Here is a 17,680-nt window from a genome sequence, read left to right as displayed (position 1 = left end):
TTTATTATAGAAAACACAAAAAATCCGAAAAATAAAAGGAAAACTCCTAGAGGTAACCACTATTAACATATTGACGTATTTCCTCCCAGCCTCCTGTGCATGAGATTTTTTTTTTAGGAAATTTAAAGGAAATTAGGATTCTGTTATACTTATAGTTTTGTTTTCTTCTTTTTTTTTTTTTCTTCTTTTTAAGGTTACCTTTATAAAGTTAATGTACCAATTATGGTGACACAGACTTCTGGAAGAGCAGGTATTCTTCAGCATCCGTTTCAGCAAGTATTTCAGCAGCTTGGGCAGCCTTCAATAATACAGACCAGTATTCCACAATTAAACCCGTGGTGTCTTCAAGTAACTACTGAAAAATCACAGAGAATGGAAACTGTGCTCCAACAACCTGTAGTTCTTCGTTCTGGGACAGTGGATAGGAAACGTTTAGAAAATGCTACTGGTGATACTCTTTTACATCCTGGAAATCAGCATAAAATCATGTCTGAAGCTTTACTGAGTCAGCCGGAAAACTCTCAGTATATCAGCCTTTCAGGTGTTGTATTTCCTTCACAGCTCTCTCAAATGGATTCTAATGTGGAGCCAGTGCTCGGTGTTTCCGCTAGCATGACTCAAAATCTGCATGGTGGGCCCCTGTCCACAGGCCCTCCGGGGGCTCAGCACCAGCATACGCCTGATGTTCAGCTTCGTGTCCTTAAAGATAGGATGTGTGGATGGGATTCTGTAAAGCAGCCGAGAAATACAGAGGAGCCCAGCAGCCTACCTGTCTCAAAGAAGGTAGTTCTATGTTCAATTTAATGGAATTAGGAGATAAACAGTAGCCAGTGATTAGCTGTCCTGAGTGTTTTTTTTTTAAACTGTAAGGTTACTCAAAAGCATGTTTTGTTTTTCCTTTTAGAAGATTCTTTCTTTATTATTTTTAGTATAACTATCAGTTTTTAAAAGTATTCATGCTCAGCATTTCTAAACTTTTAGTTTCAATTAATGAATTAGAATATTTCTTTAAAGAAAATGCATTTGTTTTAAGGTAATCCATTTACCTCTCCCTTACATTGTGAGAATTGTTTTTTGTCTGCAGATAAAATTTAAGATTCAGAAATGCATTCTAGTAATTAAATGAGTGTTTTGAGGTAATTCATTGTCATACTTAATATACAAAAGAGGTTCAAAGTATTTTTTTTCTTGCTCTACCTAATTTTCCTAAACTCCCATATGAAAGTTTTCTCTACATGAGGAATTATCTTGCTAGTAAATACTTTGTTTCTCCGTTTGCTAAAATACTAGTTAACTTAATTTCTTTTGGAATTCAAACCACTAAAAAATAGCTCCTAATTAGCCTTCCATATTAAAAATAGGTTTACATTATTAATTTCCAAGGAATTCATAGTGATAGCAGAAAGATTCATGGAGAATTTCACATGGTAAAATTTTAAAATCTTGCATTATCTTTTTACAAATGTAAAATTATGTTTTACAGCTAACTCCATTTATACAATTTAGTGACATATGACAAATAAAGGTTTGTGTCTCTAGCTAATGGTTTAGTGGTCCTTTAGAACCGCTGTACAAATCTGTAGCAGTGTAGTAGTTAAGTGTCACCTTAACATTTTTCTAGATAGAAGGGGAAGGTACAGGGTACAGTGAAGGATAATGAACAAAGAATATGTCTATCAGAAACCATTTGACTTGTTTTAGAATATTTCAGATGTTTGATGAAGCCTGTTCAAAATCTTTTAGCAAGTCTGTTTTTGGTTTAGTTTGGTATAATGTATTAAGGTTAAAATGTTTATTGAGTGTTCATTATATTTTTCACATAATATATAAAATTAAGAAATGGAGGATAAACTCATAATTACGAAACATATGGTTTTGAGGGAAAATAACTAAAATAAGCGTTTGTTTTTATCACTTGGAATATAACTTTTAGAGGCATTTTTCTCCTGCACTCTGTATGAACTTTGAAGATTTCTGGTGTGATGATTCAAGGACTTATTCTACTTACTTATTAGATGTCACATTGTACTTTGTTCTGATATGGGGAAGTAGATTAGTTAAGGGAGATTAAGGATTGTTTAGGGGCTAGTGGTTAAGAGTTTAAGCTTTAAAGCCACAATAGGTTCAAATTCTAGATTTACCACTTACAAGCAAGCTAGGTAATGTTGCTCTCTGAAATTCAGTCATAAGTCTGTAAACTGGGCATAAAACCAAGCTCATAATGTTTAGAATTATCAGAGATGTATATAGAGTTTTTGATAGCTCTGTCACCATAATAAGCATTAGATTAGTGCTATTATGCTTTATGGGCATGTGATATATTAGATAACTTTTCATATAACTTGTTGCTTGGTTTTAAAATCTGTGTTTAAAACACAAACATCCAAACCGTCAAAAGAATTTAATTTATAACATTTTAAAAAACTTACTGTAGGTTAACTTAAAATAGTAATCTGGTAAAGTTTATACTGATTTAATTTTCAGAAAATTTTATAAATAGCTCTCTATAAGTAGCTTTTCAGAAATTCTTATTGCTTAAAGCAAGTTACAATTAGCCCTACTTATTTACTTTTCCTGTGTAGACTGCCAGAGATCTTAAGTTTTTATGTAGGTTTAGCATTATTACTGTTTCATAAAATATATTCCTGACAATTTTTGACGTGTTCCTATTTTAAAGTGCATATTACTATGTTAAGTTTTTCCTCAGTGTAGGAATTTTGTTTGCTAATCTTATAATGCTATAGAAAATTAGAAACTCAGGTCTTCATTGGAACTGCAAAAAGTAGGAGCAGAAGGAGAGAAACGGGTAGGGTGGTGTATCTTCTCCAGCTCCTTTTTATTTCTTGCTGGCTCTCCCCACCATCTTCATTGCCCTCTCTCCCAAATATTATCATTTCTGCTACCTTCTCTTTTAATTATTTACCTTTTTGACTGCTTCCTCTTATCTCCTTTGTGAGCTCCTCTTTATCTGACCTTGCTGTTTCCTAAGGTTCTATCCTCAGCCCATTTCTCTTCTTACTTCATGTTTTCCCTGGGCAATCTCATGCATTATCGTGGTTTTTAACTATGACCTGCTTGTTGATGACTGCATTTTCAGCCCAGTTATTCCCTTGAGCTTCATTCTCATGTCTGTTTCCTTTCTAGACAGCTCTCCCTGAATGTTATAATAAGTCATTGTTTCCTCATCAGAGATACTGCATAGTACCACTGCCCACCTGGTCTCCCAAGCTAAGGACTACAATGACTTTTTGGCCCCCTTTCCCCCCATCCTCCTTATGTCGTGTGCTTTTGAGAATTATTATTATTATTTTAATTATTATTAGTTTTTTTGCGGTACGCAGGCCTCTCACTGTCGTGGCCTCTCCCGTTGTGGAGCACAGGCTCCGGACGCGCAGGCTCAGCGGCCATGGCTCAAGGGCCCAGGTGCTCCGCGGCATGTGGGACCTTCCCGGACCGGGGCACGAACCCGTGTCCCCTGCATCGGCAGGCGGACTCTCAACCACTGCGCCACTAGGGAAGCCTGAGAATTATTTTTATTTAGTTATTTTAGGCCACGCCACGTGGCATGTGGGATCCCAGTTCCCCAACCAGGGATCAAACCTGTGCCCCCTACACTGAGAGTGCAGAGTCTTAACCACTGGACTGCCAGGGAAGTCCTTTAAAAATTATTTTAAAAATTGAAAAAAAAATTTGTAAAGTATATACAGTGGACCCTTGAGCAGTGCAAGGGTTAGGGACACTGAGCTCCACGCAGTCAAAAATCTGCGTCTGACTTTATAGTTAACCCTCTGTATCCGTGATTCCGCATCCACGGATTCAACCAGTCACAGACCTTGTAGTATGTATTTATTGAAAACAATCCACGTATAAATGGACCTGCGCATTTCAAACCCATGTTGTTCAAGGGACCTCGGTAGAACATAAAATTTACCATTTTAACCATTTTTAGGTATACAGTTCAATGGCATTAAGCATGTTCACATTATTGTGCAACCATCACTACTATCCATCTCTAGAACTTTCTAATCATCCCAAACTGAAATTCTGTACCCTTTTTTATCCCCTCCATTCAGCTCCTGGTAACTTCTACTTTTTGTTTCTATAAATTTGACTACTACTAGGTACCTCGTGAGTGGTGTCATACAATATTTGTACTTTTGTGACTGGCTTAGTTTGCATAGCACATTTTCAAGGGTCGTTCATGTAGCATATATGGGAATTTCATTCCTTTTAAAGGCTGAATCATATAACTTTTGACAACTTTTAAAACCAAATATTTCTGGAATCTTTTTCCTCTTCTCCATCCCTACTGCCATTGCCCTAATTGTCTCTCAATTGGGACAATATAGTTTCTAACTAATTTATTAGCCTGTAGTCTCTGCTGGTTCTTACTCCACTCCTTCCAGTCCATCCATCCTAGAGGTTAAAGGCTTCAGGGATCAGAAATGTTTTGAATTCCTTCTCTATCCCTTAATAACTACATGACTTGGGCAAGCTACTATTTCCTCGTTTGTAAAATAAAGATCCTAGTAGCTACCATAGAATTGTGGTGGTGGGAGGATTATGTGAGATAATCAGTGTGAAGTGCTCAGCAGTATACTACCTAGCATATGGTAAGAGCTCAGTGAGTATTAGCTATGACCTCTGCTCCTCATGGCTACCATAGATTTACTCAGCATGCAGCCTGCTTAACATGTCGCTGACTGCCTATCAGCTACAGGATAAAATTGAAGCTCCTTGAAAAAAAAATTAATAAACAGAAATCTCAATTAAATAGAGTTGGGAGACCTGAGGGGGGCACTCTCACGCCCTGTGACAATAGCAGAGCCCAACTAGAAGACTCCGCTTCTATCCTGACAACAACTTAACCAACGAAGAGCTGTGGACTCTGTTTACTGTAGCCCTCCCAACTTCCTTTTCTTCTCTATATAAGCTTTCTTCCTTCGAGGGGACTTGCATGTGGCTCGCCATGGTTGCACACCCCACATTTCTGCTGATCCTGAATAAACCTATCTTTGCCTGAGAAATATCTGGCAGTCTGTTGTTTTTTAGGTCAGTATTCTTAATGTGGCATACGAGGACCTCCATGTTCTTTTTTGGCCAGAGTTTCTCATTTGCTCTTTATTTCATGCCTACTACTTTATTGGTAACAACAAACTGTGAGCAATGATCTGTGTTAACCGCAAGAAAGGATGGCGGCAGAAAAGCCAGGCACAAAGCAGAGGGGATAACAAAAGCAAAGAGAGGCAGGAAACAACAAAGTTAATTCCTACTTACCCATTTATTACTTCCTCCAGAAATCTTACTTAATACCTTTCTATCTGCCCTCTCCCCTTTCATTATTAGGTTGGATGTATCTCTTCTGTGTTACCATAGCACCTTATGTGTGTATTTGTCATAATGTAGTTAAGAGATGCATTAAAATGTCCTGTGTGCATTGAGAGGTACATTTTATTAATCTTTGTATACCCAACACCTAAGAATACACACACACACACACACACACACACACACACATATATATTCATATATATATTCTCTTTAAAAGAAGAGGATCTATGACTAGTTTACTTGGCTCAATAGTTCTCAACTCTGGCTAAATATTAGAATTATTGGGGCATTAAAAAAATGTTCAAGTCTGCCCCAAGGGATATGGATCTAATTGGTCTGGAGTGCGGTCCACTTACTATTGTTGGAGTTTTCTGAGGTGATTGTAATACATAGTTAAGATTAAGAACGACTGATCTAGCTAAATATCAATTTATGAATGAAAAATGGATGGAGTGAGGGGATTAGAGAATATATAACTTTAAGAGCTTTTATTTTCCAATCCATTCTGATACTCTTCTAAAAGATAAAATATCATACCAATAGTTATTTGAATTCATGATTCAGTTAATTGAGCACATAATTTTTGAGTCACTGTATGCTACTTCTAAATGAATATCTCTAAATCAGATTTTTAAACCAGGTATGTGACATTTTTATTTCTTTAGAGGAAAAAAACCAATTTAACAAGATACATGACATTTTTATTTCTTTAGAGGAAAAAAGCCAATTTAACAAGATACTTTTTTTTTGTATTTGTCAGAATATGTTGAGGTATATTTCATCCCAAATAAGAGTAGAGTGGCATGGGATGCTACTTACATGGTTAGGTAATATATAATCATTATTGCCATTATGTTGTGGGAGATAGCTGGATTAAGTTTCTGTTAAGAATTAAAGATGTACCCTTCCATTATGATTATAGGCAACTGAATTTCACATAGTTTAGTTTGAAAATGTGAAGAGAAAATATGTTATAGCTTAGGCTTCTCCTGTTTTATCTTTATTCCCACATATGCGTATGAAGTTGTATCAGTCCTTACCAACCATTAGAAAAATATTGTCCTTTCATTAGGGGAAAGCTTAAGTTGAAAAGGTTGGAAGCTGTATTTGGCAAATAAAGCTTTATCTTGAAGCGTCCTATGCATTTGCTCATTGTACTGCCCAGCCACAGAAGCTGTATGCAATTGAAAAGACCTTGGGTGAAGCTGAGAATCTTGGAAATCATTGAGCTGGTTTGTTTAGAGCAGAGAAAGAAAACTAAAGCAGTGCTTCTGTCAGATGACGTCATCTGCACTAGAACTGTTGACATTTCTTCACGTTCAGCGAGAACTCATAGAAGAATCAGCAGTGACTTTTCTTTAACATTCAGCAGGATAAAAATACCAGTACTTCTCAGGGCAGCCGACATCTGATTTTAATCATGTTTGCACATTGGCACAGTAAAAAATTCCTGTGTTGTGAGACCTTTTTTTGAAACTGGAAACTGACATCTTTGTAATAATGAAGTTTTTATAGATTAACAGAATTTGGTACTCTCTGTACTGATGGAGCCCCTGAGATGCTTGGCAACACATGGTTTTGCTGCTTCAGTGGAGAGAGTATTTCAATGTCTGTTTCAGCACATGGCATACCTTAGTGCTGAGACCCAGCCAATAATTCTAAAAGAAGTATTGTCGGCTGCCATGACACTCAAATGCATTCGAATTTAATTGAATTATTAAATTTTCCAATTTAATGATTTAAATTGATTTAATGATTTCCAATTTAATTTCCAGTCATTATCTTTTCCAAGACATTTGTCAAAAAGTGTGGGGAAAATGTTCTATTCTTTTTTATGCAAATTTTTTATGGCTTTTCAAAGGACAGTACTTGAAGCCCTTAATTGATCCTTGGGGAGACATTAACTATTGTTGAGAGACAGTGGAAACCTCCTAATAACAATTTGACTTGGAGGAGTTCATTGATCTATGTAGTGGATGTTTGCCATATGAAAGGCTTAAATCTTCCTATTCATGGGCCTGTGGTATCAATTATGGATGTTGCTGCAAAACTGCCTGCTATTTTGGTTAAACTACCACCTTGGAAAAGGAGATTGGAGTCAGATAATCATGTGAACTTTCTCATGCTTGGTGGAAGTGCTTCTGAAGAAAGAAGTTGAGAGTGACGAAACTCTTTTGCAGTTATTGATATTAAATTTGGATTTGTAATCTTACTCTTTTCCCAGAATAAAGAGGACCTCACTGATATAGGTAAAATAAGATGATGCTACGTGAATTCAATTACAAGAGTCCTGGAATCTTTAATATTCCTTAATAAGCTTATACTAATCTGGTAAAGTACCATGGGAGCGCTGATTCATTTTGTAACAAAAGATCTTGCGGTTTAAGGTTTTCAGTACTTGTTGCTATTAACATGAAAAGCCAATTCCAACATGTGATTAGGCCCAGGACTAACCTTACCATAATTTACTTTTCACCCAATCAGATTTATTGGGGTAGTATCTACAGTAAAGTTCACCTTTATTTAGGTGTACAGTTTTTAGATGTACTTATGAATTTTGTCAAAACACTTGGAGTTATATAACCAGTATCACAGTTGAGATACAGAACATTTCCATCACCCCAAAGAGGTCCCTTAGGCCCCTGTGTAGCCAATACCCTCCCTTCACATCTGGTCCCTGGCACTCACTGATGTGTTTTCTTTTGGTATAGGCTTGCCTTTTTCAGAATGTCAAACAAATGGAATCATGCATTATGTAACTTTAATATGATATATTCGCAATTCATTCATGTTTTTGCATATATTAGTGTATTCCATTGTGCCGCAATTTGTTTATCCATTCACCATTTGGACATTTGGATGTTTCCAGTTTGGGCATTTGTGAACGAATCCCCTAAAAACATTCATGTGTGGGTTTGTGGGTTTCCTCCCTTCCTTTCTCTCTTGCTCCCTCCCTCCCTTCCTTTTTGGTGTGGACTTAGGTTTTCTCTACTTTTGAGTAAATACCTAGGAGTGGGATTTCTAGGTCATATGATACCTGTATGCTTATAAGAAACTGCCAAACTCATTTCCAAAGTGGCTGTATTCCCAGCAGCGGTGTATGGTGGAATGCAAATTTCTGCTCCCAGTGGGTAAGAGTTGTAGTTGCTTCATGTCCTTGCTATTTAACGCTGTCTTTAGGAGAGGAGAAGTTTGTGATTTTGATGAAGTCTAATTTATTCTTTTTTCTTTTTGATTTCTGCTAATGTGTCTTATCTAACCAAAGGTTGTGAAGATCATTGAATGCTTCTAAAAACTTTATGGATTTTACATTTAGGACTGTGATCCGTTTTTGAGTTAATTTTTGTGTATAGTGCAAGGTTAGGGTTTAGGTTTTTTTTTTTTTTGCATATGGATGGATATTCAGTTGTTTTAGCATTATTTGTTAAAAAGACTACCCTGTCTCCATTGAGTTGCCTAAATCACATTGAGTGTTTAAAGCACGTTCACCTTTAATGAAAATCAGTTATCATAATGTATGTTGGTTTATATCTGGACTTCCACTCTGTTTCATTAATTCATGTGTCTATCTTTTCACTAGCACCACACTGTCTTGATTATGTCAGCTTTGTAGTAAGTCTGGACATCAGAGAGCATGAGTTTCTTGTTTGTTTTTTTTTTAAAGAAGATGTTGGGGGTAGGAGTTTATTAATTAATTTATTTATTTTTGCCGCGTTGGGTCTTCGTTTCTGTGCGAGGGCTTTCTCTAGTTGTGGCAAGTGGGGGCCACTCTTCATCGTGGTGCGCGGGCCTCTCACTGTTGTGGCCTCTCTCGTCGCGGAGCACAGGCTCCAGTTGCGCAGGCTCAGTAGTTGTGGCTCACGGGCCTAGTTGCTCTGCGGCATGTGGGATCCTCCCAGACCAGGGCTCGAACCCGTGTCCCCTGCATTGGTGGGCAGATTCTCAACCACTGCGCCACCAGGGAAGCCCTGAGTTTCTTAACTTTATTCTTTTTCAAAGTTATTTTGGTTATTCTAATTCTTTGCTTTTCCATATAAATGTTAGAATGAGCTTGTCATTTTTTACAAAAAAAGCTGCTGGGATTCTGATATGGGTTTTGTTGGATCTATAGATCAACAAGGGGAGAATTGACATCTTCACAATAAGTGTTCCAATTTATTGCTACATTTTTTATTTAGGTCTTTGACTTTTAAAGTTTTATAGTTCTCAACATACATATATTGCACATATTCTATTTTTATCTAAGTGTTTCATGGTTTTGGGTGCTGTCATAAATAATAATACCATAAAGCACAACGTTATTTATATTTTAAGCTTCATTTGCATTAATTTTAAAAATATTATTTTCAAAGATAGGATTATTGAGGAAAAAAGCTAAAAATTTCCGTGGTTCTTCAAGTACATTGCCACAATAGTTTCAAGGGGTTGTGCAATTTTTCCTGCCACCAGCACTCTTTATCAGTTTTACCACATACTTGACAGTTTACACCATTGATTTTGTCTATTGTAAAAATTTACCTTTTAATCATTGTTTACTGTACAGTTCAGTGGCATTAGGTGCAGTCACATTCTTGTGCAACAGTCCTCACCATCCATCTCTGGAACATTTTTTATTTTCCCAAATTGAAATTCTGTACCCATTGAACAATAACTCCCCATTTGTATCTTTCCCCAGCCCCTGGCAGCTACCATTCTACTTTCTGTCTCTATGAATTTGACTATAGGTATCTCAAAGCAGGAGGTCAAATAGTATTTGTCCTTTTATGTCCCTTTTCACTTAGCATAATGTCTCGTGTTCATCCATGTTGTAGCATATATTAGAATTTTCTTCCTTTTTATGCTTAAATAACATTCCATTGTGTATATATACTGTATTTTGTTCATTCATCCATCCATGAACACTTGGATTGCTTATACCTTTTGACAGTTGTGTCTAATGCTACTGTAAACTTGGGTATACAAATATCTCCTTGATTCCCTGCTTTCAAATATATAGCCAGATATGGTGCTGGGTCATATGACAATTCTGTTTATAATTTTTTAAGGAACTACTGTAGTGTTCCATAGCAGCTGCACCATTTTACATTCCCACCAGCAGTGCACAATTTCTCCACGTTCTCACCAACACTTATTTTCTGTTTGTTTTTTTTCTTTGATAATAGCCATCCTAATGGGTATGAGGTGGTATCTTATTGTGGTTTGGATTTGCATTTCCCTAATGATTAGTGATACTGAACATCTTTTCATGTGCTTATTGCCATTTGTATATTTTCTTTGGAGAAATGTCTAAGTTCTTTGCGCATTTTTAAATCAAGTATTTCGTTTTGTTGTTGAGTGTAGGCCTTTTAAAATATATTCTGGATATTAACTCATCAGATATATGATTTGCAAATATTTTCTCCCATCTTGTGGGTTACCTTTTCACTTTGTTGATAGTGTCCTTTGATGCACAAAGGTTTTAATTTCGATGAAATCCTTTTTATCTTTTTTTTTTTTTGCCTATGCTTTTGGTATCATATCTAAGAAATTATTCCCAAATTCAGTGTCATGAAGATTCTCCTCTATGATTTTTTTCCTAAGAGTTTTGTAGTTTTAGCTCTTACGTTTAACTTTTTAATCCATTTTGAGTTAATTTTTGTATATGATGTAAGGTAGGGGACCAACTTCATTCTTTTGCATGTGGATATCTAGTTTTCTTAGCATTTGTTGAAAAGACTGTCCTTTCCCTGTTGAATGGTCTTGTCACTTTTATAGAAGATCATTTGATCATATATGTGAGAGTTTATTTCTCATCTCTCTGTTCTATTGGTCTTTTGTCTGTCTTTATGCAAATACACTGTTTTGACTACTGTAGTTTTGTAGCAAGCTTTGAAATCAGGATGAATGGGACCTCCAACTGTGTTTTCTTTTTCAAGATTGTTTTGGTTATTCAGGGTCCCTTGAGATTCCATATGAATTTCAAGATGCTTTACTATTCCATTCGCACCAAAAATGTCATTTGGATTTTGATAGGGATTGCAGTGAATCTTAGTTGTCTTTGGGTAGTGTCAACATTTTAATAATATTAACTCTTCTAATCCATAAACATGGAATGTCTTCCCATTTATTTGTATCATTTTTAACTCCTTTTGGCAATGTTTTGTAGTTTTTAGTGAACAAGTCTTTTTCCTCCTTGGTTATGTTTACTCCTAAGTATTCTATTTGGTGGTTTTGTAAATGGAATTGCTTTCTTAACTTTGTTTTCAGGTTGTTAATTGTTAGTGTATAGAAATGCAACTGATTTTTGTATGTTGTTTTGTATTTTGTACATTTTGCTGAATTCATTAGTTCTAACATTTTTGTGTGTGTATGGAATTTTGGGGGTTTTATACATAGAACATTATGTCATCTGCAAACAGAGTCAGTTTTACTACTTCCTTTTTAATTCGGATGCCTTTTATTTCTTTATCTTGCTTAATTGCCCTAGCTAGGACATCTAGTACTATGTTGAATAGAAGTGGCAAGAGTGGGCATCCACGCCTTGTTCATGATTTTAGAGGAAAAGCTTTCAGTTTTCACCATTGAATATGCTGTTAGCTGAGAGTTTCTCATAGGTCAATTTTATTATGTTGAGGTAATTTCTTTCTATTCCTAGTTTGAGTGTTTGTTTTTATTTTTAAATCATGAAAGGGTGTTGAATTTTGTCAAATGCTTTTTTTGCATTAGTTTAGGTGATTGTCGTTTTTTCCCCTCTTCAATGTGTTAATGTGTTGTATTACATTGATTTTTCATATGTTGACCCACTTTTGCATTTCAGGAATAAATCTCATTTGGTCATGGTGTATGATCCTTTTAATGTGCTGTTGAATTCTGTTAATATTTTGTTGAGGATTTTTTTTTTTTTTTTTGGCCATGTTGTGTGGCTTGTGGGATCTTAGTTCCCTGACCAGGGACTGAACCTGGGCCCTCGCAGTGAGAGTGCAAAGTCTTAGCCACTGGACTGCCAGATAATTCCCTTGTTGAAGATTTTTGAGGATTGGTGTTAATTCTTCTTTGAGTGTTTGGTAGAATTCTTTAGTGAAGCCATCTGGTCCTGGGCACTTCTTTGTTGAGAGGTTTTTGATGACTAATTGAATCTCATTACTGGTTATAAGTCTATTAATATTTTCTCTTTCTTCATGATTCAGTCTTGGTAGGTTTTGTGTTTTTAGGAATTAGTTCATTTCATCTGGGTTATCCAATTTGTTGACATACAGTTAGTCTTATAATTCTTTTTATTCCTGTAAAATCACTAGTAAAGTTTCTTTATTTCTGATTTTAGTTATTTGAGTCTTCTCTCTTTTTTTCTTCATCAATCTAGCCAAAGGTTTATAAATTTTATTGATCTTTTTTGGTTTTGTTTAGTTTCTCTATTGTTTTTCTATTCTTTACTTTATCTCTGCCCTAATTGCTATTATTTCCTTCCTTCTACTAGCTTTGGCTTTATTTGTTCTTCTTCTAGTTCCTTAAGGTTGTTAATTTGAGATCTTTCTCCTTTTTTAATATGAGCATTTACAGCTATAAATTTCTGTCTTAGCACTTCGTTTGCAGAATCCCATATGTTTTGGTATGCTGTGTTTTCATTTGTCTCGAGATTTTTTTTATCTTTTGACAAAAGATTTTGGTTTTTTTTTTTTGTTTTTTCTTTGACCCATTGACTTTTTTTTTTTTTTGAGACTGTTGTTTAACTTCTACATCTTGTGGATTTTCCAGTTTTCCTTCTGCTGTTAATTTCTGGTTTCATTCCATTGTGATCAGAAAAGATACTTTGTATGATTTCAGTCCTTTTAAATACTAAGATTTGTTTTGTGGCCTAATTTATGGCCTATCCTGGAGAACGTTCTGTGTGTACTTGAGAAAAATGTGTATCCTGCTATTTTGCATGTTTTGTATATTTTTGTTAGGTACAGTTAGTCTGTCATGCTCAAGTTCTTTATTTCCTTATTGATATTTTGTCTGGTGGTTCTATTCATTATTGAAAGTGGAGTATTAAAGTTTCCTACTATTACTGCAGAGCTGTTTCTCCCTTTTTGTTGCATATATTTAGGAGCTCTGATGTTTGGTGCATATATATTTGAATTGTTATATCTTCTTGGTGAATTAATTCTTTTATCATTATGTAATGTTTTTTTTTGTTTCTTGGAACAGTGTTTGAATTAAAGTCTATTTTGTCTGTTATTAGCATAGTTTCCCCAACTCTTGTGGTTACTATTTGCATGGAATGTCTTTTTCCATCGTTTTACTTTCAACCTTGTGTGTCCTTAGACCTAAGGTGAGTCTCTGGTAGACAGCATGTAACTGGATACTGTTTATCCATTTTGCCAGTCTGTTGCTTTTGGTTGGGGAGTTTAATCCATTTACATTTAAAGTAATTACTAATAGGGGAGAGGTTACTCTTGCTATTTTGTTTTCTGTGTGTCTTTTAGCTTTCTTGTCCCTTATTTTCTCCCTTATTTCCTCCCTTATTACATTCTTTTGTGTGTAGTTTTTTTGTAATGACACATTTTGATTGTTTTCTCATTTCCTTTTGTGTGTTCTCTATAGGTATTTTCTTTGTGGTTAACATGGAGATTACTTATAGCATCTTAAAGTTGTAATAATCTATTTTGAACTGATACCAGCTCACCTTTAATTTCATATAAAAACTCTGCTTCTTTTCAGCTCTACCCTCCCCCACTTTATATCACTGATATCCCAAATTATGTCTTTATATATTGTGTACTCGATATAGATTTATAATTATAGTTTTTTAATGCTCTTATCTCTTAAATCTCATAGAGGACTAAAAAGTACAGTTAACAAACCAAAATATGATAATACTGGTTTTTATATTTGTCATTGTATTTATCTTTACCAGAGAACTTTATTTTTTTGTGTGGCTTCAGATTACTGTCTAGCTTCCTTTCATGCTGATTTAAAGGACTCCCTTTAGTATTTATTGTAGGGTAGACCTAGTAGTAATAAACTCCTTCAGCTTTTATCTGGAAATGCCTTATTTGCAGGACAGTTTTCCAGATATAGAATTCCTAGTTTAGTCTTTTCTTTCAGCACTTCATTTTTTTTCTTTTTCTTTGGCCACACCACATGGCACATGAGATCCTAGTTCCCTGACCAGGGATCGAACCCATGCCCCCTGCATTGGAAGCGTGGAATCTTAACCACTGGACCACCAGGGAAGTCCCTCAGCACTTTAAATATATGTCATACCACTGCCTTTTTGTTTTCAAAGTTTCTGGTGAGAAATCTGCTTGTTATCTTACCGAGGATCCCTTGTATGTGATGAGTTGCTTTTCTCTTGCTGCTTTAAATAGTGCTGTTATTTAATTTCAGTTTCCAATTGTTTATTGCTACTATACAGCCATACAATTTTTGTAAATTGCCTTACATCAGTCTGAATGTTTATGTAACCCCCAAATTAATATGTTGAAATCCTAACCCCTAAAAGGTGATGGTAATTAGGAGGTGGGGCCTTTGGGAGGCGATTAGGTCATGAGGATGGAGTCTTCAATTAATGGGATTAATTACCTTATAAGCGACCCCACAGGGCTCCCTAGCCCCTCTGCCATATGAGGACACAGTGAGAAGCCATCGTCTGTGAACCAGAAAGTGGGCTCTACCAGATACCAGATCTGCTGGTGCCTTGATCTCAGGCTTCTCAGCCTCCAGAATTGTGAAAAATAAATTTCCATTGTTAATAAGCTACCTAGCTTATGGTATTTTGTTATAGCAGCCCAAATGATCTAAAACAGTTTCCTTATCCTTTTAATGTTTTGGGGATCTATGGTGACACCCTATCCTTAATTAGTAATATCATTTCTTTTCTCTTTTTGTTAGTCTGGCTACGTTTTTTCATTTTTATTCATCTTTTCAAGGAATGAACTTTTGGTCTAATTGACTTTTTCTGTTCTCAGTTTCATGTATTTTTCTTTTTATTTCCTTATTTGCTATGAACTTAATTTGATCTTCTCTTTTTTAGTTTCTTAAGGTGGAATTTTAGGCCAGTGATTGAGACTTGCTTCTTCTCTTATATAGTCATGCAATGCTATAAATTCCCTCTAGGCACTGCTTTAGCTACATCTCAGGTTTCGAAATGTAATGTTTTTGTTTGCATTCAATTAAAATTATGTTTTAATTTCCCTTGTGACTTCTTCTTTGACCCATGTGTATTTAAAAGTGTGTTGTTTAATTTGTAAATATTTGAGGATTTTCCAGATTTTTCTGTTACTGATTTCTGGTTTAATTCCTTTGTGCTAAGAGAACATACTTTGTATGTGTTAAAGTTGCCAAGATTTGTTTTATGATCCAGAATGTGGTCCATCTTGGTGAACATTCTGTGTGCTCTTGAAAAGAATGTGCATTTGGCTCTTTGGGGGTGGAGTATTCTATAAATGCCAATTAGGTTATGCTGGTTGATTGTGTTGTTCAGTGCTTCTACATTCTTACTGAATTTCAGTCTGCTTTTTTTATTGATTAGTAAGAAGAAGAATGCTGAATTCTCCAACTATGTTTGTGAATTTGTCTGTTAATCTTTTCAGTTCTGTCAGTTTTGATTTATATTTGTCCTTTTGTATTTGGTTTATTCTAGTTAGTACAATCCTTTATATTTTTTATTTATCAATTGAGCATGATGTCACTTGTCCTTTCTACTTCATTGGATTATTGTTTAAAATAAAATAGTTAAAACCTAAGAGGTATATAAACTTAAGATAGTATGTATAAAAACTGGTAAACATTATCTGAAAACAGTCAACTGATTTGCTGTCTATGTATGACAGTAAGTGGGTTTACTTTATTTACAACTTAAAAGTTATTCCCATCTTATACAGAAATGCTAGGAGTGTTCTAAAATTCAAAATTAGGGAATATCATCTGACAGGGAAGGAATATGTTTTCAGAGGCCACTTGTGAACTGTTTAAGTAATTTTATATTTTGTGTGATCCAATGTTTTATATACCTTGTTTGACAGGAAAAAACTTTATTGCATTTATTTCTCTTTTTAGGATTCTAATTCTCAGATGGATTTAAGCCTTCAGGTAACTGATGATGATATTAACGAGATAATTCAAATAGATGGAACTGGAGATACAGCTTCCAGTGATGAAATAGGAAGTACGAGAGATGTAGATGAGAACAAATTTCTAGGGATTACTGATGCGGGAGACCTGAAGGTATTTGAAGAAGCCAGCAGTATATCAAATGAAGATTCAATGGCCAACAGTAGTGATAATGAAGACCCTCAAGTAGACCTTGTGGAAGAGGTAAGGATTATTTTTGAGCTGAAACTTTTAAAAATTTATAGCATTTGTACTTTAATATACTTTGGAACCAAGAGGAATAACAATTAAGGTTAATCCTGTCTTTTGTCTTTAAAATGAGACTTATTTGTATCTAGTATTTAAACTTTTAATCTTTAACTGTAATTTAACTCAGTATTAAGTATTTAGGAATCAGCTACTATATTTGTTGGTCTTAACTAGAGGTAGTGAGAGGTTTAAGGGATGGGAGTGGAGGTAAAGAGGGCAGCTAGGGTAGAAGCATATCATATCTGCTCTAATCCTAATAAATGCTGTGAAATCTTTGTGGAATGTGATAATTAAGAAGCATGTAAGTGGTATGTATTAACTATCGTTTATGGTGCCGTACATATGTGCCAGGTACCATACTAAATCTTACTGCCTTTTGTTATTTAACATTACCACTGCCTTATGGGTTTTATGAGTCTTATTACTGTCCTCATTTTGCAGATGAGAAAACTGAGATACAAGGAGTTTTAGTAGCTTGTCAAAGGTCAGTCTTGTGGTTATTGAGTGACTAAGTTGGGATTCAAACTCAGGCTGTTTTACTTTTAAATACAGTACTATTCTGTGTCCTTGGAGGGAGAGAATATGTCCCTCTGTCTTTAAAAAATTCAAAGCATCATGAAATTCATTAATGTGAGTATCTTTCATCTTTAGGACCCTTTAAATTCTGGGGATGATGTTAGTGAGCAGGATGTGCCGGACCTGTTTGACACAGATAATGTAATTGTCTGTCAGTATGAAAAGGTACTGTATTCACCTTTTAGACTTTAGGTTTATTAATTGCATTTATAGTAGAAAATGAACAAAATAATGGGAAATGTGATGATCAGTTACTGTTCAGTTAAATTAATCTCAAAATAGCTAAGTAATTCTATAAATTTGGGAGGATATTTTGGGTCTAACACTGTGCTGTGTGGTCTTGGTGATACCAAAAAAGTGATAGGCCTTGTCTTATGGAGGTGATAGTCTTATTGAAGAAAGGTGTTTCTGTATGGAATAATAGAATGGCATACAATAAGGTAGTAGGTAA

The 17,680-nt window shown here is 35.2% G+C and overlaps 1 protein-coding gene across 2 annotated transcripts in view; it reads left to right on the top strand.

Annotated features, from left to right (window-relative positions):
- Positions 1-17,680, top strand: part of GTF2A1L (general transcription factor IIA subunit 1 like) — a 60,721-nt gene that overhangs the window by 35,649 nt on the left and 7,392 nt on the right. For both annotated transcript variants that reach the window (XM_060169024.1, XM_060169025.1), the window contains 3 exons: positions 194-783; positions 16,351-16,608; positions 17,305-17,394. In XM_060169024.1, coding sequence (XP_060025007.1) covers positions 223-783; positions 16,351-16,608; positions 17,305-17,394 — 909 coding nt within the window. In that variant the 5' untranslated portion in view covers positions 194-222. The remainder of the gene's footprint in view (positions 1-193; positions 784-16,350; positions 16,609-17,304; positions 17,395-17,680) is intronic.

The sequence above is a fragment of the Lagenorhynchus albirostris genome, chromosome 13, assembly GCF_949774975.1.
Source record: "Lagenorhynchus albirostris chromosome 13, mLagAlb1.1, whole genome shotgun sequence".
Taxonomy (NCBI): Eukaryota; Metazoa; Chordata; class Mammalia; order Artiodactyla; family Delphinidae; genus Lagenorhynchus; species Lagenorhynchus albirostris.
Note: the sequence above shows the minus strand (reverse complement) of the source record. Positions and strands in the feature narration are given on the sequence as shown.